We start from the raw sequence: 22,709 nt of genomic DNA, 5'->3' as shown, positions 1-22,709 counted from the left end.
AAAATCAACTCAATGTCCACTGCCACAATCGAAGAGCAAAATGCTAATCTACAAAAGCCTAACTGAGCCCGACGTCGATGTCCACGTCGATGGCCGTACTCTGCACACTCGACAGACTCGACGCCAATCGGTCAGCAGGATCGTTGTCGAGTCTCGCCATCTCGATCTCCGAGAGCAGCTTCTTGATGCCAATGTTGAGTCTCCCCTCCTCACCTAGCCCGGCCTGCGCCAACAGCTGCTGGCATCTCTGAACATCGTGGTCGTTGTCGAACAGCTGCATCTGTCGCACCACATGGTCGACGCTTCGTAGCGACGTAATGTTGGGCACGCGGATCTCGGCAATGAAGGCGTTGAGCATCTCCATCTCGTGCAGCATGGATCGGTTCGACGTCGTTGCCAGCACCAACAGTCGTTTGTCCTTGGGTGGACGCTTGCCCAGCAGGACAGCAAGCGCCTGTAGCACCGAGTTCGAGAAACGAGGGCCGATGCGCACCCACTCGACGATCTTTTCAATGTTGTCAATCACAACGATCGACAGTGGCGACTTGTACGCATCATTGAACACCTTGTTGAGGTAGTTGATCTTCTGCGCATCGCCCATGCCGATCATGTTCTCGGGCGAGATGAGCTTGATGAACGGATAGTCGGAGGCAATGGCGATTGTGGCAGCAAGCGCTGTCTTGCCCGAGCCGGGAGGACCGTGCAGCAGCACGGTGACGAGCGGGGTTCGCTGCGACGTGCGCACTTGCTCGACACGGAGGTGCCCGTCACGCAGAATGACATCGATGTGCGGGGCAAAGTGCATGATGCCGTTCTGCACCACCTGCGAGAGCTCCTCTTCAGCAACACCAAACGCGGGCTTGACTTCTTCCAGCGCGTTCAAAAAGTCTTGATGCTGTACCTTCATGTTTTCGACATCGTTCGAGATGCCCGCCATCGTGCCGACCTTGACATGGCGATTGAAAGCGAACGAAGTCGCTGACTTGATCAGACCGGCAATCTCGGCACCAGAAAAGTTCTTGGTCACCGCGGCGAGCTCGTCGATGTTGACGTCGCTGTCCATCACGCCGTTGCTGCGCATCTTACTGGTGTGGATGTTGAGGATCTGACGACGACCAAACTCATCCGGCAAGCTGACCTCGACGTGCACTTCAAGACGACCGGGACGCAGAAGCGCTTCGTCGATCATGTCCAGTCGGTTGGTCATACCAATGACAAGAATGTTGTTGAGCTGCTCGACACCGTCGAGCTTGGCAAGAAGCGTGTTGACGACATTGTCTCCGGCCGAGGTTGCGCCTGCTCCGCCGGATCCACGCTGCCTGACCATGGCGTCCAGCTCATCGAGGATGATGATGTGCAGCTGAGACTCGTCCCCCTTTGCTTTCTGCTCCGCCTCGGCATCGGCAAAGAGCTTGCGTACATTTTCCTCACTGCCACCGACAAACTTGTTAAACACCTCGGGACCGTTGACGATCTTGGGCTCGCGCGCATTGAGCATCTTGCCGATCTGACGCGCAAGCAGCGTCTTACCGGTTCCTGGAGGGCCGTAGAGCACCATACCCTTGACGTGCTGGATGCCGAGCTTCTCGACGAGCGCGGGCGGGAAGATACGAGATGCGAAAGCTCGTCGGAAGATGTTGGCAAATTCCTTGTCGAGACCACCAACGCCCATGTCTTCGAACTTGAAATTGGGCTGCAAGATGGCATTGGGTGGGGGCCGGTTACCAGACGCTTTCAACTTGACACCACCATCGCGGGCGGCGGCAAAGTTGATTTGTGTCTGGGCGATCAAAATGCCGCGATCAGAGCGACTGGGGTGGGATGCGCCGTGGCTACTGGGCGGAGCATTGGTGCTCCGCTGCTGGATCTCGTGCAGCTCTACCACCTCTACTCCCTTCACCGTCACCACCAGATTCATGCCCTTGAACTCGAATACAAGCGTTTGGCCCGTGGTGAAGATGTGGTTTTCGAACGCGCGTCCAAACAGCTTGGCCATTTCGGCCGTATCGTACGCCTGCGAAGCTACCTCGCCCTTGCGGAAGTAAGCCACCTCCAGATCGATGCTGCCGAGATAGACGCTGTTGCCGAACGCAAAAGGGTCGTAGCTCTCAGCTTGAACAACGTGGCCCGGGATGGAGAGGCCAGCCCACTTTCGTTGCAGCAGCGCCGTACCGAGCGTGCCTGGTTGGATCGTGCCTGTCGAGTCAGCCTGGGCAGTGAAGACGTACATGCCTTCGACGAGCACGTACTGCGTCGAGCCCCACTCCTGACCGTTGATGATGAGGCAGTTGGAGAGCACGAGCTGGTCGGGGCACTTGACAATGAGATGCCCGCCGCCCGAAGCGCGCTGAGGCGGTGCCTTTTCGGAGCCATATCCTCCGCCGCCCGAGAAGCCAGCACCGCCTGAAAAGCCAGCACCACCTCGATACCCTGCGGCCCCGCTGGAGCGAGGTGCACTGCCAGCACCAGCACCAGCACTTGCCGCAAAGCCAGCTCCTCCGCCGCCATAACCTGCGCCTCCTCCGCCACCGTAGCCCGCAGCAGCCAACCGACCACCCGACGCAGAGGCGGATGTATGTGGGTTGCTGCCACCGTCGCCGTAAGGGTTGCTGCCGCCTGCGCCACTGCTGACTCTGCCGTAGCCCGCACCACCGGCCCCACCGGATCCGCCACCTCTGAGGAATCCTGCCATCTTGTGTGCAATCTAACCTGCTCGACGAGTGTTGCGAGAGGACTTCGTTTCTACCTGATTCGTGCGTTGCTGAACAAAGCAGGAGGACGAGGAAGAGAGTGTGTGAGTGTTGAGTGAGGGAGAGAAGGATCGATCCAACGAGCAGCGGCAAGCACCACTCACCTCTCACGCTTTCCACGGCTGAATCTGACACTGACACTGACACAGCCTGCCTACACGTCATCTGGCTTGGTCCGTGCCGGACTCAATGAGTTACTTTCTAAGTAATATATGCAAACGCACGCATTTACCTGCATATCCAGTAGCGATCTTGGCTCCATAGCTCAGTTGGTTAGAGCGTAGCACTGTTAATGCTGAGGTCGGCGGTTCGAGCCCGCCTGGGGTCGTGTTTTCTTTTTTTCCATTTTTGTCCCTATTCTCTGTCTTCTTTTTCTTGCCACTTAATGATGGAGTTTCACTACTTGTTTTGTCAAGGTCGGTTGTCCTGCTGTGCAGATACAAAATCCACTACCACCACAGGTTGTGAGCGGAGTAGCCAGGAGCGGCCATGTCACGGACACGAACATTCCAGGCGGTACGACTATGGCGTGCGTGGCTCTGACGTGTGCATGGCAGGGAGTCTTCAGTCAGTTAGCAAGCAAGAGCAGGATAGCAGTCGGCTGGAAGGCTGCAGGATAGACTGAGAACCAGCACCGACTTGTGTACGTCTCGGTCCTCTGTCTGTAGCACAACTCACACATCACACGCATCCGGCTTTGGCGCTATGTTCAGTGAAAGAGATCCGATCGAGATTTCGCGAGGGAACAAAAAAAGGGCAAGAAGGGATATGGTGTGTGTTTTGAAAGTGTGTGGGTGACGGTGTTGAGACTATACAAAGACAAAAGCGGACACTCTCGATGAGAGGCGATCCGCACTTAGATCTTGGTCTCGCGGAGGCCGTCCTTCCAGAAGACGAGGTAAGGGGTGACACCGTCCTCGCGGTAGTTGAGCAGAGCGACCATGCCCTCGGGGTCCATCGACTCGCCGGTGAAGAACTCCCAGTCGTTGAACGAGCCGATGACCTTCTTGGCGAAAGCAGCAGCGCCCTTCTCGAAAGCGGGGACGCGCTCCTCGGGCAGTTTGGCCTTGACCGCCTTCATGTAGCCCTTGAGGTAGCCCAGGTACGACTTCTTGTCGAACTGAGTCGACTGGAGACGGAACGAGTGCACAATGTTGATCACCTGCTCGGCACCGTTCTCGAGAGCCTCGGCGGCCTCCTCGGCGGAAGGGTTGGCGCCAATGTCGACATCACCGTCCGAGACGACGATCTTCTCAGCGTCGACCTCGTAGACGATGTCCTCGACCTCATGGAGTTTGTAACCATCCGAGACCATCTCGTCGCCGGAAATAAGATCGGTGTAGAGCTGTGCGGATCAGATCGCCAAGGGGAAAGAAGGAACGTGTTTGTCAGTAAAGCTGAGGCAAGTTTGTCCGAGCGTCGCGTCGCTCAACACTAGCCCGAAGAGTAACCCGAGCATCACGATTGGCCAGCATAGCCATACATCGAGCCCTCACGAAAAGCTCGTCTTCCTGATTACATTCCAGATTCCGTTGCAGCGACGCGGGCCTATTCGCAGCAAGCAATGGAGAGCTAGCCGTGGTGGACGGCACGGCGCCGCACGGTAGACGGTGGTAACTGCTCGACTTGCGGTGCGCACATGAGATCCACGCAGCGGATTGACAGTGGGATACTTCATCACATGGATGAGGGTTTGCTCTGCCACACGCTAGCTTCGTCCCTAGCTTCCGACGTTGGTGCAAACTGCACTTTTCCGAATCAGCGCCTGTCACGACCTTAGCGATCCAGATCGAGCTGCGACTGTCGTCCTGCGGCTAGCGACCTCGGCTGCTTACGCGTCGAGATGTTCGAGTCCCATACGTGTACGTTCGTGCGCATCGAAACAAATCAGAGGAAAGTGACCATCGTCGGCAGGATCTTGCCCCGTAGCAAGATGTTTGTTGCCTCGATCGTCTTGTCCCGAGCCCTCCTAGCCAAACTTCGTTTGCCCATCACTACTGCTCCTGTGCGGATGGCATGCAGGTCCTATGCTAGTGCTGTGCGACGACGAGATTCGACGGTGATCTTACCTTCATGATTGCGGATTTGTAGGGGGAAGTTGATACCAGTATAGGGTGATGGAGGAGAAGAAGATGGAGAACGAAAAGGCGGTGTGGGATAGACTCGCTACCAGAGCAGCTTGTCCCTTACAGTGCCAGAGCCAGCAGCATGCCCTAGATCCTGAGTGGCCAATGTCGAAGGGTGAAATTCGAGCCGTGCTGGCTGCAGCTCAGGCGCGTCTGCAGAGAGGGGTTTTCTCTGGAAGAAATGGTTCAGAGGGAGGCAAAAAAAGAAAAAAAAGGAGAGAAAGTTTGGAAGAACGGACCATCCGAAAGGCGAAAAATGAAAACTTCTTCAACCCACAGCCCGATTTTGTATTCCACTTGAATCAACTTTGAAGCTGTTGCTCGGATTCAAATTGGTTCTCGACTCTAGTACTCACTGCAGCAAGCGCCACCTCTGGGTCTTGCCCCCCAACTTGGACCCTCCTCCTCGCCTTCCCCCTCACAGCATCGCGCTTGCGTGTCGCACGTGTGCCCAGCCGCATGCGTTGTTTGTTGGCATCCGCGATCAAACATTGTTTCACTCCGCGCAGCACCACGCTTCTCCCGGCATCCTTCCCCCTCTGTCCATCGACGACTCCTACAACCAAGCGGCACTGCTGTCCCAACCAACAAGCAAACAGGCAGATACTTTCGATATTAGCGATGACCACGATCGAGTACAGTATAAGTGACAAGGAAAGCCAGTCCCGTGATACAAGAAATCAAAACCGGGCGATAATTGAGTGAGAAGAAAGGTTAGGAGGTGCCAACGTCGGTCAGGCCGAGCACCAGCTGAATGCTGAGCTTGCATAGGACGTGTCGACGTCCTTCCATCAGAGGCACAAACGCGCCGCAGCCGAGCAGGCTCGCATAGCCCGATTCGGCGAGATAGGCCGTGGGTCCACCTCGCTTTGCAGTCTCTCGTGCTTGCGCCGCAAAGAACGGCTGGCTGACGGCTGTCTGGGCGATCCCATGCACCGCGTCCAGAATGGCACCGTTGGAGCAGTTGACAAAGATGTCCTTCATGCTCGGCGCCAGACTGTCGTACAGGATGCTGACGATCGCCGGCACTTCGCGCGCCGCCTCGTTGAGAAAGCCGTACAGCAGCAGCCTCTCCGCATCCGATTCGGCGTGCTGCAACAACGACGTAACCAACGTCACAAGCAACAGAGCGATGCGGTTGTTGAGGACGTCGAGGTGGTCTCGCAGACCCTTGTACCCAGACCGTCGCGCTTCCACCGCCGAGTTGCACACGCTGGCGTCAACGCCTGCCAGCGCCAGCAGCTGTCCAAACTCTTCCGCTCGCGTCGCCGTGGGCAGAAGACCCACAAAGAAGCCCAGCTGCCGCTCCGAGATCCGACCCCCCTGTGATCGTCGCTCTCCTTGCCCGTCCACCCCGCAGTATTGCAGCATGGCCCGCATGAGCTTGGTCGTCGCTTCCTTGGTTGATGGATGTCGCAGCCCTTTGACGAGTAAAGCTGCCATGCCGAACGAAAAGTTGATCTCGAAGTCGACCCCGGTCTCGTCGTCGAGCTTGCATGCCAGATCGCGGAACTCGAAACGCGCATCCAGCAGGAATCCAACGAGATCGTTGCCTTCCCTCGCGGCCATGCCGTGCTCCCAGAGGCTCGTCACCGTCGCGTGCATCAGCTCCACGCCAGCCTTGAAGAGCGGCACGTGTCCGCACTGTACCATCGCGATGCCCAGCCAGAACATCTGCGGCAGGTAGCGCGACCGCGGAGGCAGGATCTTGACCACCTTGCTCAGACACGTCACGATGCTGATCATGGGCATATCAGAGTTGCTGCTCGCCCACTCCGAGATGGAGCCGCGCAACGAGACCAGGATCTGGTACAGCAAGTCGTCATCGATCTCGCCCTGCGCCAAGCATCCCAGCAGCACAAAAGCGCGTGACTGGATGATCGGATTGTACTGGAAGGCAGTGCTCGTCACCAAGCTCGCCAATCGTGCGCGCCAGCTGTTGGCAGCGTCTGTGTTGGGCGCAGCGACGTCTGCAATCTCGTACATCAGCGTCGCAAGTCGCTCGATCGAAGCATTGTCGGGCGTGTCACGCACAATCTCCTGCGACGCTGCAAACGCTGCATTGGCGCTGCCTCCTTGCGAACTGGCCGTGGGCAGCCCGAACAGCTTGAGCGACTCGGGCTCGGCGAGCTGCTCGAGCAACACACCCAGCTCGGCCACCGCCTCGGCGCTGCGCGGCATAGCCTCCTCAGGCTTGCGAGCCTCGCGCGGGTCTTCCGTGCAGAGCGAGTGCACCAGGTTGATGGCGCTGCCGTAGATCGACTGTCGCGTTGCATCCACGCCGTTGCCGGCAAGCAGCAGGATGACATGCATCAGTTCGGGCAGGTATAGCAGCGTCTCGACGCGGTTGGTGAACGAGAGCACCATGTTCATCCTCACAAGCGTCGCAATCTCCTTCCACGAGGCAGTGAGATGCAGCTGAGAAACGATCGGGTTCTGCGCCGTCTTGGCAACGACCTTGCGCAGTCGAGACAGCAGCTTGCCGCGCAGATTGATCGAGGCAAACGAAACCATCGTGTCCAGCACCGCCTCGAACCGCTCCGTGTGCAGGCCCGAGTCCATGGCCGCTTCGGTGAAGACATCCAAGAATGTCGGGATGAGGTCGTCGAGGCGGCTAAGCTGCGACCACACGCAGCGTTGCATGATTGCGTACATGTCTGGCTGCTTGGTGGTGATGCTGATGAGCTGGTTGAGGATCTCCTTGATGCGCCGATGATACTCGCCCTGCTGCTCGCGCGACGTGTGCACGAACATGACCAGATTTGACAGCCACGGCGACAGGTAGTGCAAGCATACTGTCTTCTGACTGGGCGCTGCACGCTCAAAACCGTCAAAGAACGACAGCAGGAACTCGAGCGTAACGCCCGGTGCCGCCACGGCAAAGTCTTTGCTGAGGTCCGTCACAAACGCCATCGTGTTGGCCGGAAGCGCCAGGCCACGCGAGCTGAGCAGCCGCTTCTTGGCACTGCTCGCGCCAAAGTTGAACGAGGTGGAGAGGGCGCACAGCAGGTTATAGGCGCTCAGCCTCAAAGCCGAATCGTTGCTTGTGATGTTGAGCATCGCCATGTTGAGCAAGGTGCCCGGTACGGCCTTGGGCCGCAGGACGCGATCCACCGCATTGCTAGCACGGAACTTGGATACACGTGCCTTGGCCTGTCGCAGCGCCTGCACCACCTCGGACCGCTCGCGGCAGTTGAAGACAAAGTTGATCGAGCCATTGCGGCAGGATATAAAGAACGTGTTGTCATCACCGCGAATCGAGATGGAACGCACGTCGTCGATGTCCGAGAGGTGAAAGACGTCGTTCAGGCGGACTGGAACGTTGGGCAACCAATCTTGCTGCTTCAAGCCTTTGATCTGCAAGTATTCGCCGCCGATCAGGAAGGTAACTGGCGTCAGGCTGCGGTAGTACCATACCAGGGTGATTTGGTCGAATCGCACCTCGGCCGGAGAGCCCAGAATAGTCACAGTGGCCTTGTCCAAAGCGAGGTTGCGCGGCTCGATCCACGACTCAATCTCGGAGAGCGTCGAGCACGGCACCACATTCTGTAGCGAGGTCAGGCGATCCGCAAACTCGAGCTTGAGCGGAGAGTCGTTGTACGTCGATGCGCTCCAGAACTGCAACTCGACGCATGCCGTGGTGTTGGGGTTGACGAACAAGACGTTGACGACGTTGGCGAGGATCGAAGCGGGCACCAGCGAGCTAAAGTAGAGCAACCACTGACTCGGCGTCACGTTGAACGGCTGGCAGGCAGTGGTGTCGATGACAACGTCAAACTGGCGGTAAGCAAAGGTCTCGAGCGTCTGCAGAACATAGAGAATGAGGCCCTCGAAGTCGACCGTATCCGCCTTTTGCTTGTGCACGGAGTAGTAAAGGACCGGTCGGCCGGCACGAGATGCGGGTCCCTCGTAAAAGATGGAGCGGTAGCTCCCTTCGTCAATGTTGCGGCCCGCGTGTCTGCGGAGGAAGTCCTGGAAGTTGCCAGCACCGAACGAGGGTTCGGGCACGTCGTCGCCCTTCGGCTCTCCCTCGATGGCCAGCGCATCGCACAAGTCGTCGTAGACGTGCTTGGCTTCTTCGCTGCGGCGCTGTAGCGTCTTGTCATTCTCAAAGGAAGCCACGTCGACCGCCGTGGTCCGCTTGGAAGCGCGATCAGCAAGATTCTGGCCGAGCTTGTCGACATTCTCGAAGAGGAACTTGTGCAGCATCTTTTGGTCGCGCTCGTCGATGCCGTACACGTTGGGATGGATGCCGAGCTCCAGCGGTTGGTCGGCAGCATCAAGGCGATCTGGATCCGTGCGGGCGTCCGACACTTGGTCCAGGAAGGCGGTCACCTTCCAGACGTTGCTCTTGAGAAAGTCGTTGAGTCCGGTCATGAATGGCTCCTTGTGACTCGAGAAGAGATTGTTGCTGGCGAGGGTGATGAGGATCTTGCTGATCAAGACCAAGCCGCGTCGCAGGTCTTTGCTCGGACCTGTGAGGTTGATGTCGATAAGGTGCGGCGACACGACGGCGGGGCTGATGAAGCGCAAGAAGATGAGGCCTCCCACACCTTGATAGCGCGAAGCAGGGAAGCGCGTATCGAGCACGTTGCGAATGTGACGGCAGAGCTCGCGCATGACGGCCGGAACACGGTGCGCCGAGGAGCAGATGGCGTCGACAAAGGACTGTGCGATCTCCTCAAGAGCGCTCTGGTTCTTGAGCGCACTACCACCGGGTTCGACGCGCGAAGGGTCCATCTCCACCGAGAAGCCGGCCGGCTTACGAGCGAACTCGGCGATCAGCGGCGCTATGATGGATCGCAGGTAGTCGTAGCCGTGCGTACGTGTAAACGTGGACAAGAGCGTGGTGCCGAACGAGTTGCTGCGGAAGACCATCTCCTCGGTGGCAGTGCGCTGGATTTCCTCTTCGACAGCAGCCTTCAAGAACCGAATGAGCCCACCTTTGGCATCAAACATGCTGAGTAGCAGTACGCTCATCGGCTCGAGGTCGCGGCTCGGGCACACCTGGCAGATGGAGAGCGCCAGCTGCAGATTTTCCTGGCAGACCAGGTCTACCAAGCGAGTCGACTGGCGCGCGCCACCCATGCGTTCGAGCTCGTCAAAGGCGGTGCCCTGGTCGAGTACGTTGGTCATGATCTGCATGAAAGCAGTGCGGATCCGCGGATCTTCGTGATAGGCCAGTGGCAACGAGTTGTGCAGTCCACTGTCAATATTGGATGCCAGCAGGTTTGAGAGTGCCAGGATCGCCGACTCGCGGAGAGGTGCGAAGTCGCGCCCAGCGTCAATCTTGCTGCTCTTGGTGGTCGCAAGCGGCTTTGGTTCGGTGAGAGCGCGCGCACGCGTGGATGCTTTCGTCTCCGAGTGCCTGGCACGATTGAGGATCTGGATGAAATAGCCAAAGTACATGGCAAAGTGGCGAGTCTTGGCACGTTCCACCTTGTCGTCGAGAAGGAGTGCGTCGTCGGCAAGCAGCAGCGGGAGTTTGTCGAGCAGGATCGAGATGCACTTGAGGCAAGCGACGTCCAGATCGCGATGAAGCCGGTCGAGTGCATCGAGGGACGTGGAGTGCGAGCCATCCTCTGTGCCGTCGGAGGTCCAGGTGGTGAGCGCCTGAAAGAGACGGTTGCGGACGCGCAGCTCGTTTGAAAAGGAAAAGGCCGCCTTTTTGCGCATGAGAGCCTCACACATCTGGCACATGGCCGTTTTGATGCGCAACGCCTGCTCGTCGCGGCCGAGCGAGTTGGCGTACTCGACGAAGAGTACCATCAGCGAGCCAATGTCCACTTTGGACGTCGACGAAGAGGTCTTGACTTCGTCGAGGCGCGCGAGCACCATGGTGGCAACGCCGATGCTCTGTTCGACGAACACAGTATACATCTCGTTCGTCTTTGGATAGCCTGTCTCCTTGTCGAAAAAGTCGCTGAGCACGGCATGGATCTGGCGGAAGAGAATGCCGACCAAGCGAGGACTGAGATCGACACCGAGAGTCTCCTTGGCCTTCTCCCTCACCCACAATGAGTCGGAGACGAGCAGGTCCACCATCTCTTGCACAAACTGTTCGACCAACATAGCAGGTTGCTGTTCGAGGTCGGAAAACTGTGGCAAGATCTTGGCGACGAGCGGTTCGATCTCTGAGCTGATGGCGGTGGATGCCAAGAAGCAAGCGCCTCCGAAGGCGCACAAGAACCCCGCATAATTGTGCCACTGTCCTGCCTTGTCCTGTGCCGGTAGCGTGTCATCTGCGACGGGCCTGGCTACTAGAGGCGTCAGGCTGGACCAACGTGAGTAGGCCTCTTTCCACGCGAGCCAGCTGGCTGCCGATGGCGATTCAATATCCCGTAGGAGCGCCCGAATGCGCTTCTGCTGAGCGATACGTCCCGTGTGCAGGACGTTTGGATCGCTCAGATCCGTGTAAAGGCGGATCCATTCGTCGGGCAGCGAATCGTAGTAGTCGGTGATGGAGGCCGTAAGCTTGGCGTAGTCGCGGGCACACTGCATGGCGCGCGAGCAGACTTCGGTGTCGCTAGAGCAGATCATCACCAGCGTGACAAGCTGAACCCAGATGTATTCGAGCTTGCGCTCGTTCTCTGGTGGATAGACCGAGGCCTTGACCGTGTCTGTCCAATCGCTATCCTTGCCGATGAAGAAGGTCCGCCGCAGCTGTGACCGACGGAGGAGTTCCAGATAATGGCGCTGCATCTCGGATGCATCAGAGGACATGAGCTGCTCGGTGATGATGTTGAAGAAGAAGGGCAGGCACGAGAGGGAAACACGACATTGGTGATCGCAAAACTCGGCAAATTTGGGATCGAGCAGGCCACAGTGGTAGACGCGGGCAAGCAAGGCCGCACAGCTCATGCGATAGGTAGCAAACTCGGGCGGCGTGGAAAAGAGGGAACAGACCGATATCGTGAAGCCAAGCATGCTGTCAATGGGCACGGCATTGCGCAGGATGGTCTCGCGATCAAAAGGGACAATGCCACCTGAAAGGGATGACAGCGCATTGGGTTGGGTCAAGTCGAGACCTTGAGTGAGCGCAGCCACATCGAGTGTCCACAGCTGCAGTATGGATTGAAGCAGATCCAGGCGGCCGAGCTCCTCTACGCTGGACGCAGCCGTCGCGGCCGAGACCGAGAGCGAGACGTGGCGGAAGTGACTGGCCGAAGCCGATCGGGACGCCGCGCGCTTGCGAGCTGCTTCGCGATTGTCGAAGCGCGGTAGTCGGTAAGTCGTTTCTCGAAAGAAGGCGCGAAGCTGAGGGGAAGTGTGCGGATACAAGAGGCTCACGTCTGGAGCCCATGGGAGGCGCTGGCGTTCGCTGGCGAGCAGCACACATGCCTTGACGAGTGCAATCTTAAAGTGGATAGGGCTCGACTCGGCCATGCAGACCGGAACAAGCTCGCGGATGGCACGTTGCGGGTCGAGGCGGAAGAGCGCAGCAAAGAAGTCGACCATGAGCATGAGCTCGATGGGCTTGTTGCCGCTAGCCAAAGGCCGCTTGGGATCGAATAGGCGTTCCTTGAGCTCGGCCTCGAGGTCGTGTACGATGAGGCGAAGACCGTTTTCGCTTCGAGGGACGGAAGCCGCGGCTTTGAAGAGGTCAATGCAGCAGAGAGTGGCGACGTCGACGAGGGCAGTGTTGCGGGGAGGTCGGCGGAGTCCGTCGATGAAGGACAACTTTTTGGCAAGGCTGCCACTCGCTTTACGATTCTCTCCTACGGCGGCCTTGCCCACCAAGTCTGGGCAGAGGATGAGGAGCGATGTGAGCATGGGCCAAAAAGCAATCTTGCGCTTGGTGGTGTCGGCGAGCGTGTAGACCTGGTCAAAGACAAGATCTGGACTTCCTTCAAAGCGGCGATTGGCGGCAGCCAAGCTGGCGAACTCGGTCGGATGATACTGGATCCACGACCAGATGGCACGTCGGAGCGTGAGGGCAACCGCGTACTGCGCACTGCGTTTGAGCTGGGGGAACGAGGTGCCCACCTCCTGCAGCATGCTGGCGAGGCGCGAACGCTCAAAGTTGGAGCACTCGAGCAGCCGCAACTCAGCCGTGCTAGGAGCCTCTTCGATTGTCGAGCTGAGGTAGTAGAGTCGGTTGCGCAGTCGGGCACTGACGACGACCCAATTGCTCGAACTGAGGTAAAAGACGACTTGACTGGCGAGACGATAGATGCGAGTCTGAAGGTGGCTGGGGATGTCGGAACCCTCGACGTCCTGGCTAAAGGCGGTGGTAGTCCAGGAAGAGGCGTTGAACTTGGCGGACGAGCTGAGCTCTGTCATTTCGGCTCTGTTCCCTTGAAGTGCAGAGGCGGCGGGAGAGGCAGCAGCAGCATTGAGCATGTCGGGCTCGTCAATGCATGGCGGCGTATCGAATGGAGAGCGTGTGGGCGGAAAGCAAGGATAGAGGACGTGAAGGCTTGTGGAGGTAGCGAGGCAAAGAGAGCTGGGCATGAAGACTTCGGGGAACTTGTCACCGAGACTGGCCGTGCTACTGTCCTCGCGAGAGTCGGAGTCATCGCGAGCGAGCCGTGAGCCCGACTGGCTGCTGAAGGTCTTGCTGGTGGAGAAGCCGGACGAGGCGTCGCGGAGGCTGATGTCTCGCAGCGACCGTTCCGAGGGTGCGGCGCGCGCGGACATGCTGTGAGAAGCGGCGGGGTCATTCTTGGAGGAGGGGCGCGACTCAACGCCTTCGTGGATGGAGGAAAAGCTGACATCGTCTCTAGCGACGTTCTGCTTGATGAGCAAGGTCATGACGCTGAGAACGTGCTTTGCCTGCGTATCGTCCATGGCGGGTGGATCGGGCCATCCAAGCGCTGAGGTTGAAGTGCACTGCCCAAGGCTGTCGTCCATGTTGCCGTTGGTGTTGACAGGGCTGGGAAGGGGACCGAGTTCCGGCAGTGGGCTGTTGGTGTAGCCCGAGGCAATGCGCCACTGATGATTGAGACAAGAGACCAACACCTTGAGGATGAAAAGCTGCGAATGGAGTATGCCGATGCTGGCTTGTTGTTCGAGGCGCTGCTGTGACGACTGCTTGACGAGCAACTCAATGGCACCCAGGAGCTCTTTGACAACGATTCCGAGCTGGAAGCAGCTGAGGTTGATGAGGTGGATGACGCACGAGCGGACCAGGTCGTCCTCCTCGACCACCTGCAGACGCCAGCCTGAGTTGCATGGCAGCTGCAGTCGGACCGCAAGGAATGAGGCACGGAACATTGGAAAAAAGTGAAAAGGAAGAGTCAGATGTACGTTTGGTGAGAGGTCATGGGTTCTGCGGCAGACGAGTGCACATACCTTGTTGACTAGTCTCTGGACGATGCTTGCGATGAGAACGTGGCTCGAGGCGTTGGTGGAGACGGCGGTCGAGGTGTGGGCGGACAGCGAAGCCGAGTCAAGGGCGTCGTTTGTAGGGTTCGGGCTGCTGTACGCGATGGCGTTGCTCGAGAAGGTGGGGGTGAGACCGCTATCCGTGGAATCGTGACGCAAGCCGGCTGAGCTGCTGATGGAAGCGCCGTGTTGATGGTGGTGATGGTGGTGATGAAGTTGCTGTTGCTGTTGCTGATACTGATGATGCGATTGCTGCGGATACTGCTGACCCTGGTGTGGTGATGCAACTTGACGGCTCGATTGGAACTGATGATACAAGCCGGCCGAGGACTGCGATACAGGCGAAGAATGAGCCTCGCTGCCGTTAATGAGGCCGAGACCGTGACGACGAGCGTCTGGCGTCTGCATAAGCGGAGCGGTTGAGGCTGCTGCCGTTGATGTGGAGCCACCGTGAGAAGCTGCCGAGTTGGTTGCCTCCATGCTCGCGTGGGTGCTGACGGATCCATTGCGGCTGCCGGTACCGCCAGCACCTGTCGGAAGAGCAGCGAAAGGGCTCATGGTGGTGGGGGTGGTACGGACGGAATTCTGTGCGATAGTTGATGGTATCTAGTTTGACTCTCCCTTCTCTGGTGCTGGCAGATGACCGATGAGATGCATTGAGACCGGACGAATCAGAGTGAGGCACAATCTTGCAAGCGGGGCGCGCGCTGAGAGGGAGAGTGGGAGGGAGAGCCAGAGACGGTGGACAGGAGTGACGATGCCCAAGCCAGTGATGGTGCTCGCGCTTCGCTTTGCCTGGACCGCGCGCCCGAGTGTGACTTGAAAGTCGGATAGGACCAGAAGAAAGCGACGAAGATGTCGGAAGATGCAGACCGATCGGACGTCCAAGCAGCAAGACGGCAGAGTCGGCGCACAGCCGAACACTTACAACGATGACCGTTTCGTGGTGTGATGCGCTACAAGGTCGTGGATGCCGTTGTAGCAGGCGACTCGCAGCTCTCTTTGGCCCGAGTAAAGGGTCGATCCGTTCGATCCGTGTAACCAAGGTGCAAATGGGTGGACGGAACACCCCGAATAGCAGCGGAGTCAGCGAGGTAGGGCGAGCGAAGAGCAAAAAAGACAATGGACGCAAGACCAAGGAAAGAGCTGCTCCGAATACGAAGAAGATGGATCGCGGTCCTCGTGGGGAGCGATAGATGCAGTTGACTGTACCGAAAAAAGGGCGCGTGCGCGCGTGTGTGTTGGGTTCCTGCTGTGCTGGTAAGTAAGTGTGCGCCGAGTTGTGTGTGTGCTTGTGGGTTTTGCGATTTTATTTCGTTAATTGCTATTCGAGGCTACAGACAAAGGAAGGGCTCGTCAGTGGACCCTTACTCCAAGCCCAGGAGACACTGAGTGAGCCAGCCAAGGGCCTTCCCTTGCACACGTCAACACACACCCACACCCACACGCAAAAGTCAGAGAAGAACAACCTCAATGAAGGACTTCGCCAAACAAAGGCAGGTTACTTGCAGAGAGTACGGTCCCTTTAACCCAAGATGAACAAACATTCACTCGTTGCTGCAGCCGAAACTTAGGGTTTGGCGATCCATGCGCTGATCCAGCTCGCCTCATTGCGTGCGGGTGTTGCTTGCACGACGCAGTGCAATGCAAGCACCCCAAAGATGAATTCCTGCTGCTTTTCAACACAGGCTGTCTTCATACCCAGCACAAAGGGCATGCTCAGCACCAAGGGATGATGGCTTTCATCTTTGAATTCGGTCGAGTGGTGGAAGGGCGCAGGGAATGCACTGTATGAGCATCAGCTCGGCCTTGTAGCAGGAAATCCAACAGGGTGGCATTGCAAAGACTGCTGCAACGAAGCGATTCCCCTCAGTATCCTCGAAGTTCGTCGCCGTGTCTGCGCACCAGCCGGACAGCGAGGATGCCCGCGACCAGAGCACAGCAGCCGCCAAGCCTGAAGATGAGTCCCAAAGCGTCGCTGTTTTCTCCCGATCCTGCTCCTCCTGCATTGCTGCCATCACCGCTCTTCTTGGGCTCCATGATGGCAAAGATCAACGACGACACGGCCGTGACGAGAAACTGGGGTACCACCACTGCAACATTGTGCAGCCCCAACACGGTGCCAGCGTGCGACATTGTGCTGCCGACGTTGCCGTTGTAACCCTCGCCGCCTTCGCGATCGTCGCCGTTTCGGTCCGCATCTCGATCTCGTATCTGCGCTTCCTCGTGCAAGCTTGCTGCGCCAAAGGACAAAGCACCTTGCAGCTGCTCTTCTTCGTCATCGTCCGAGCCAGCACCACCGCCATATCGCCCAGAGGGCGGTCGTGTTCCCTTGTCTGAGGAAGAGTCGTGCGAAGACTTGTGCGCCATCGGTCTGCTGTGTCCTTCGCTGTCCCGCGTGCTGTCGCCAAGTAGCGCCATGGCCACGTCGTCCTCCTCGCGTTCAGCATGCACAGAAGAAGCTGCCGCACCACGACTGACTGAAACTGGGATTGGCTGCACCTGCTGCGTGTGGATGAGAATGCCCAGCAGAGCAATGGGGACCCAGTTTGATATCGCAAAACAGAAGCCTACCGCGGCGACAACCCATGTCGCCAGGAAGACCGACTTGGTGAGACCAGCAAAGTAGGTGCCGCACATGGAGATGAAAAACACAAAGTTGGCAAAAGGCCACCAGAAGGGAAGCTCTGGACAACGATCGCGCAGACTCCGCAGCTTGCGCACCAGGCTCGAATTGGCGAACCAGACTGGGTGAACGTATGCCTCGTGCACGGGATTCGGTACCACGAGTGGCAGCACGATCGAGGTGACCAAGGACAAGATGGCGTGCCAGAAAAAGGCGTGGCTTCCTGCGCGCGTCGCTTGCTCGAACAGCTCGTGATCGCTTTGCTTGCCGCCGTTGAGCCGCACGTCGGCCTTGTAGATCTCGCCGACCCACACAGTGCTGTAGAAGAGGATGGGGAACCAGCCGATCTGGGCGAAGAACTGCACCTTGAACATTTCGAGAATAGGTGGTGGCAATCCTCGCGCTTGCTTATAAAGGTCGGAAACGATAGCGACAAGCCCGAGCCCTTTTGGCTTTCTCGAGCCATGGGAACGGGAATGTGCGAGGACCTGTTCCTCGACACGAAGGACCACAATCGCATGCGTCGCGATCAAGATGACGCTGACAAGAACCGAGATGATCTGGATCTGCGTCTTGCCCAGGAAGCCAGGCGCGAGCTTGGGCAGATCCAGGTTGCCGATGAGGAAGCTGAGTACTGAGCCGACGCCGGTGAGACGAGCAGCCCATGCGTTGGCGTCGGCCTGGTCCTCGGTTGATGCCACATCGACCATGAGCGCGCGATCGAGCGCTGTGACGGCATTCACGGAGAAATCGACCAGATACACCGACAGCACGCCGATGAAGATGGCGAGGTTCTGATGCGCTTTGCTTCCGGTCGAAGCAATCCATGCAGCGACTTCACTGGCAAAGCCGAGGAGAAGGACGCTGAAGGCGCATATGATGGTCGCGGTTGCGAGGAACGGTCGACGGCGTCCGTGTCTGGATGTACTGTTGTCGGCCATGCTGCCGATCAGAGGCTGTACGATCAGTCCAGAGAGGGGGCCTGCTACAAAGACAGCTGCCATCGCTGCTTTTGACAGACCCAGATCAAGCAGATACGGAGGAGCAAATGCCATGTCCATGGACCACACTGTCTGAGCACCGAGTATGCCAAGCGTCAGCAGAGGCAGCTGAAGCGCTGGTGGGGCATGGATGCGCGCCTTACCGACGAGACGGTGCTCGGAGCGCGTTGCAGCTGATGCTGACTGCATCGAGATTCCGACCATGGCGAACAGGCTGTACGAGGAGCATGAGCTTCAGGATGAAGGAGCTTCAGGGTCGCATTGAAAACGGAAACGAAGACGGAGACGAAAGATTCCAATCGTGCCAGCCAACGAGCAAGCCAAATGTCGTTCTACGCCATTCTACTGAGAGCTCCCTTGTTTCGTTCGGGCCAAGCCCGAAGTGTGTGATGCGATACTGAAGAGTAGAGATGGCTTGACGCAAAGGCTGATTGGAGCTGAGTAGAAACATGCGCGGGACCGAGGCTTTTGCCATGGCTTGTGTGTGGGCCTCGGCGCCTTTTTCCTAGCGTTTGTGCTGCCGGATTCTTGTAACCTGTGTGTGGCCTGAGCTAAGTGAACCCTTGCATGGCACCTCCGCTAAAACCCCGACCCCGGTTTGTTAAAGCGCGAAAAAGTATGGGCTTTGGCTTTTGTGTTTTTGCTCTTCCGTGCGACTTTCTGTGAGAAGAAGGTGGAGCTGACCATCCTTCGCGCAATGTGTTTTGTCCTCCATCCTCCATCCTCTCCAGCCTCGCCCAACTCCGTATACCCTTATCCCCCACCCTCGATCCGAAATCGACGGCTGTTGTAGGCGACCACCCAGCCCCCGAACCTGCTGCCACCCATTTCGATACGAAAGCAATCTTTCGACGCAGCTGCGCTGCTTCTCTGTATCAGAATTGCCGACGACCTTCTCTGCATAGTCAAACGCTTAAGCTCAGCCTCACAAAGGTCCAGCAGATTCATCCTGAACGAGCTCAAGATATCCACGCCAAAGGCTTAGCCGAGCCTGTACAGCATAGAATACAACACAATGTCGAGCGTAAGTACTGTCCAACAGCCTTGTCGTGCTTGCTCGCTCCCTTCCCTGACCATCACCGCCAGGGACGCCGACACTGACGCCTGTTTTGATCTTCTCCTTCGGATTCTCCCGCTTGTCCTGAACGCGATCACAGTTCCAGCCAGTCAACCCGAAACCTTTCCTGCAGTTGCAAACGGGCAAGCCCGTGCTGGTGCGCCTCAAGTGGGGCATGGAATACAAGGGCTTCCTCGTCAGCACAGATAGCTACATGAACCTGCAGCTCGCCAACACCGAAGAGTTCCAGGATGGCAAATCCAACGGCATGCTCGGCGAAGTCTTTATCAGATGTAACAATGTTCTCTACTTGAGAGAGCTTCCCGACGAGTCGGCATAGAGCCCTCAACGCTGTCGGCTCCACTTCCACTTGTCAGCTTGTTGTATTAGTATCGGTAAACATTCTCATTCACAACTCAGCATTCAGTGGACAGGCTTGCCGAGCAGGTTAGATGCCTTTGAGCAGATCGAATGAGCATCCGAAAAGGCAGAGACGCACATATGGCAGCTTGAGCCGTCATTTTCACTAGGAACGTGTCAGTCTCTGTCTCAGACGGTGAATCTCTTCCACTCTACGCCCTCGGCGAAACAGTCCAAGACACACAGGCGACAGCGTACGACGCTCAACGGACGATGTTACTTGATAGATGAGGTTCGGAGTTGCTTTTGATACATCCAAGTGCGTCGCTTTCTGGTTGATGGCAGTCTTACATGTGAGCGTGAGGATCCTCAGGTGGCTGTTCAGGAGCAATGGTGATGGCATCGTCGATACGGAGCAAGCTCGTCGCAGCCTCGAGCGCCGACTTGAAGCTCCTCACCTTGCTCACCGTGGGTTCGAGCACGCCCGCCTTGAGGTTGTCCCTGACCTGGCCGTTGAGCAGATCCAAGCCGTAGAAGCGCAGCGCCTTCTTGGGGTCACCCGCGTTGGCGTTCTGTGCAGCATTGTGGTAGGCACGCAGTTTGGCCACCAGGTCGGTGCTGTCCTTGGCTGCGTTAACCGCGAGCGTCTTGGGGATGACGAGGAGCGCCTGGGCAAACTCGGCGATGGCGAGCTGCTCTCGGCTGCCCAGCGTCGTAGCAAAGTTTTCCAGGTAGATGCTGAGCGCCGACTCGACGGCGCCACCACCGGGCACGACGGAGCCACTCTCGAGGGTGCGCTTGACGACGCACAAGCTGTCGTGAAGCGCGCGCTCCATCTCGTCGAGCAGGTAGTCGTTGGCTCCGCGAAGGACAATCGAACTCGAGCTGACGGTCTTGGTGCCGCGGATGAGAATAAGCTCGTCGTCGCTGATACGCTCCTGAGCCACCTCGTCGGCGAGACCGAGACTGCTGGCCTCAAAGGTCTCTTCGCCTTCCAAGTTGCTCAAGCTGCTGACAAGTTGGCCACCGGTCGCCTTTGCGATCCTGCGCAGGTCCTCCTTGCGGCATCGTCGCACCGCCATAGCACCTGCCTCGACAAACTCCTTGAGGCACAGATCATCGATACCCTTGGTGGTGAGGATGACGTTGGCACCCGAAGCCAGGATCTTGCGGACGCGCTCGAGCACAATCTCGCTCTCTCGAGCACGGATCTTCTCGAGCTGATCAGGGTCGTCGATGGTGATGTGTACGCCGAGGTGCATGCGTTGCTTGACGAGATTGATATCGAGCAGTGCGATCTTGGCGTTGCGGACGCGCGTCTTCATAGCCTGCGAGGCGACGGTGCAGTTGAGCGCGTATCCGTTGATGAAGAGCGACTCGCGCGCCGACTTGCCGTGCGCCTTGAGCACGTTGACCGCCTTGACGGGGTACTTGGTCTCTCCGCGTGGGTTGATGGTTTTCACGGCGAGCATAGCGTCGACGGCGATCTGTGCGAAAAAGTCGTCATCGGCGCCGATGATCTTGCTCGACATGCTGGTCTTTGCGACGTTGATGAGCGACTCCTTGCCGAGCGTCTCGACCTTGGTAGAGAGCTGGTCCTGGAGATACTTGCATGCCTCTCGACACGCAAGACGGTAGCCGGTGATGATGGTGGTAGGATGGATCTTGTTCATGACCAGCTCGTTGGCTCTGCGCAAGAGTTCGGCGGCGATGATAACGACAGAGGTAGTGCCGTCGCCCACCTCTTTGTCCTGCTGCTGCGCCAACTCGACCAAGATGCGCCCTGCGGGCTGATCGACTTCAAGAAGCGAAAGGATGGTGGCGCCGTCGTTGGAGATGGTGACGTCGCCGATATCGTCCACGAGCATCTTGTCGAGACCGACGGGCCCGAGCGAGGACTTGACAATGTTGGCAATCGACTGCGCAGCGAGGACATTTTGGTTGCGGATCTCGGCGCCAGAGAGACGCTCGCCGCCAATGAAGAGACCCGCATTACGCGGATCTTTCTGGAAGAGCTGTGCCATGATTTCCGATCAGTGTGCGGAAGAGGTGCGGGGTGGCCCTGGCGTGCAAGGAGGGTCCGGATCAAAAGGTTGTACCAGCGCCTAGTTCGCTGTCGGCGTGTTGGCTCTGTAGAGGTACGTTTGTACGTGTATGGTGTACTTGCGCGCAGTACGATGAGGGCAGCGCTGATAGTGGCGATGATGTGAGTGATGAAGGGAAGGTGTGTGTGTGAAAAGACCCGAAAGCAACGACAAGCACAAACACGCTGCGCTTCAAAAAGTGTTGATCAGAAGAAAGTGTGCTGAGCGCGCAACAGCTTTCGGAAATCGAAAGAGTCGCGCGGAAAGTGAGAGGGTATTGCTGTGTGTGTGTCTGTGTTGCTTGGCTCGTCCGGGCTTTTTGCTTCCTTCCTCAGCCTTCCTTCTCTAGCTGTAAATTCAGGATCTAACAAAGTAAGCTCAAATTTTGAATTGCCAGGATTCGACAACGTAAAAACGCGTTGAATCGTTACCGCTCGTTGGCGGCTCGCTCATGGCCAAAGAAGTATGGACTTTGTAGTTCGGGTTGAGGACCTCGATGCTGAAGGCCATCTCGTAGCGACCAGAAAAGAGCGGTGCAGAGCGGTGCCACGATGCTAGAGCAAGAACGTATAGCGAGTTTGTGTTGTGCACGACAGAGTTCGTAGACGCGTCCAGCACCAACGATTCGTGGCTCTGGTCGTGAGAAACGCGCCTCGACGCCTGGTTGTTCCACGGCAAGTTCTAGATGCAGATCAAGACTCCTTCATGCTCTTTGTATCTATCTGAACTCTTCCACCAGCGGCCGTGCCAGCGGAATTCGGATGCCCTTGGAGTGCTGTGATCAGGTTCAAGTCTTCGTCGAATTTTTGTGTCCAGTGCCAGTGCATGAATGATCGGAACTGGGCCAGCCGCTTTGCTCGAAATGCTCGAGTGCTGTTCGAGTGGTGTCCCCATCGACAGCCTCTTCAAGCGCAAAGCGCAGAAGACCTCTCCACCACCACCGACGGACGCTCTTGTTTCGACGCCAGAGGGGAGAGAAGACAGAGCAGAGCGTCTTTCAACGCTAAACAGTTCGGACGCAGACCAATACAAATTTCGAAGGTTCAGGTTGTATTCGGAACATGCAGGTCCTCTCGTTTAGTTTTGAAGCCGACGGGCGACGACAGCTGCTTGACAGATAGATAGATGCCTTTCCTTCCAAGAGCTGCTCCGAGTGCGAGCTCGTATCTGTTGTCGATGATCGAGCAGAGTCATATAGTCCTATCGATGGACGTCGTATCCCCGACTTGTGGCTCTCTGCTAAGAATAGGTCCGAGGTGAGAGGGTAGGTAGCTAGCTTTCTTGTCACCACTGCAAGTTGGCAAGGCTGCAAGGTCGCTTGCTGCTACTTGTGCTCTTGGAGAGTGGTAGCGCCGATTCGGATCTGAATGGATATCCT

At 57.6% G+C, this 22,709-nt stretch overlaps 6 protein-coding genes across 6 annotated transcripts; 1 reads left to right on the top strand and 5 right to left on the bottom strand.

Annotated features, from left to right (window-relative positions):
• Positions 1–58: 58 nt before the first annotated feature.
• EX895_001746 (uncharacterized protein) lies at positions 59–2,692 on the bottom strand (the record flags this gene model as incomplete). Its single annotated transcript, XM_029882345.1, has 1 exon — positions 59–2,692. One exon carries the CDS (start codon positions 2,690–2,692, stop codon positions 59–61), a length of 2,634 nt encoding a protein of 877 aa, XP_029741200.1.
• A 914-nt stretch (positions 2,693–3,606) lies between these two features.
• Positions 3,607–4,825, bottom strand: EX895_001745 (uncharacterized protein; the record flags this gene model as incomplete). Its single annotated transcript, XM_029882344.1, has 2 exons — positions 3,607–4,095; positions 4,820–4,825. The coding sequence occupies 2 exons, from the start codon at positions 4,823–4,825 to the stop codon at positions 3,607–3,609; spliced, it is 495 nt and encodes a 164-aa protein (XP_029741199.1).
• Positions 4,826–5,590: 765 nt separating this feature from the next.
• Positions 5,591–14,761, bottom strand: EX895_001744 (uncharacterized protein; the record flags this gene model as incomplete). The annotated part of the gene is made up of 2 exons (XM_029882343.1): positions 5,591–14,056; positions 14,171–14,761. 2 exons carry the CDS (start codon positions 14,759–14,761, stop codon positions 5,591–5,593), a joined length of 9,057 nt encoding a protein of 3,018 aa, XP_029741198.1.
• Positions 14,762–16,072: 1,311 nt separating this feature from the next.
• EX895_001743 (uncharacterized protein) lies at positions 16,073–18,034 on the bottom strand (the record flags this gene model as incomplete). The annotated part of the gene is made up of 1 exon (XM_029882342.1): positions 16,073–18,034. The coding sequence occupies one exon, from the start codon at positions 18,032–18,034 to the stop codon at positions 16,073–16,075; it is 1,962 nt and encodes a 653-aa protein (XP_029741197.1).
• An 811-nt stretch (positions 18,035–18,845) lies between these two features.
• EX895_001742 (uncharacterized protein) lies at positions 18,846–19,227 on the top strand (the record flags this gene model as incomplete). The annotated part of the gene is made up of 2 exons (XM_029882341.1): positions 18,846–18,854; positions 18,988–19,227. 2 exons carry the CDS (start codon positions 18,846–18,848, stop codon positions 19,225–19,227), a joined length of 249 nt encoding a protein of 82 aa, XP_029741196.1.
• Positions 19,228–19,594: 367 nt separating this feature from the next.
• Positions 19,595–21,271, bottom strand: EX895_001741 (uncharacterized protein; the record flags this gene model as incomplete). The annotated part of the gene is made up of 1 exon (XM_029882340.1): positions 19,595–21,271. One exon carries the CDS (start codon positions 21,269–21,271, stop codon positions 19,595–19,597), a length of 1,677 nt encoding a protein of 558 aa, XP_029741195.1.
• Between the last annotated feature and the right edge of the window lie 1,438 nt (positions 21,272–22,709).

Source organism: Sporisorium graminicola, chromosome SGRAM_12 (assembly GCF_005498985.1).
Source record: "Sporisorium graminicola strain CBS 10092 chromosome SGRAM_12, whole genome shotgun sequence".
Lineage (NCBI taxonomy): Eukaryota > Fungi > Basidiomycota > Ustilaginomycetes > Ustilaginales > Ustilaginaceae > Sporisorium > Sporisorium graminicola.
This window is presented reverse-complemented; position numbering and strand designations above follow the sequence as displayed.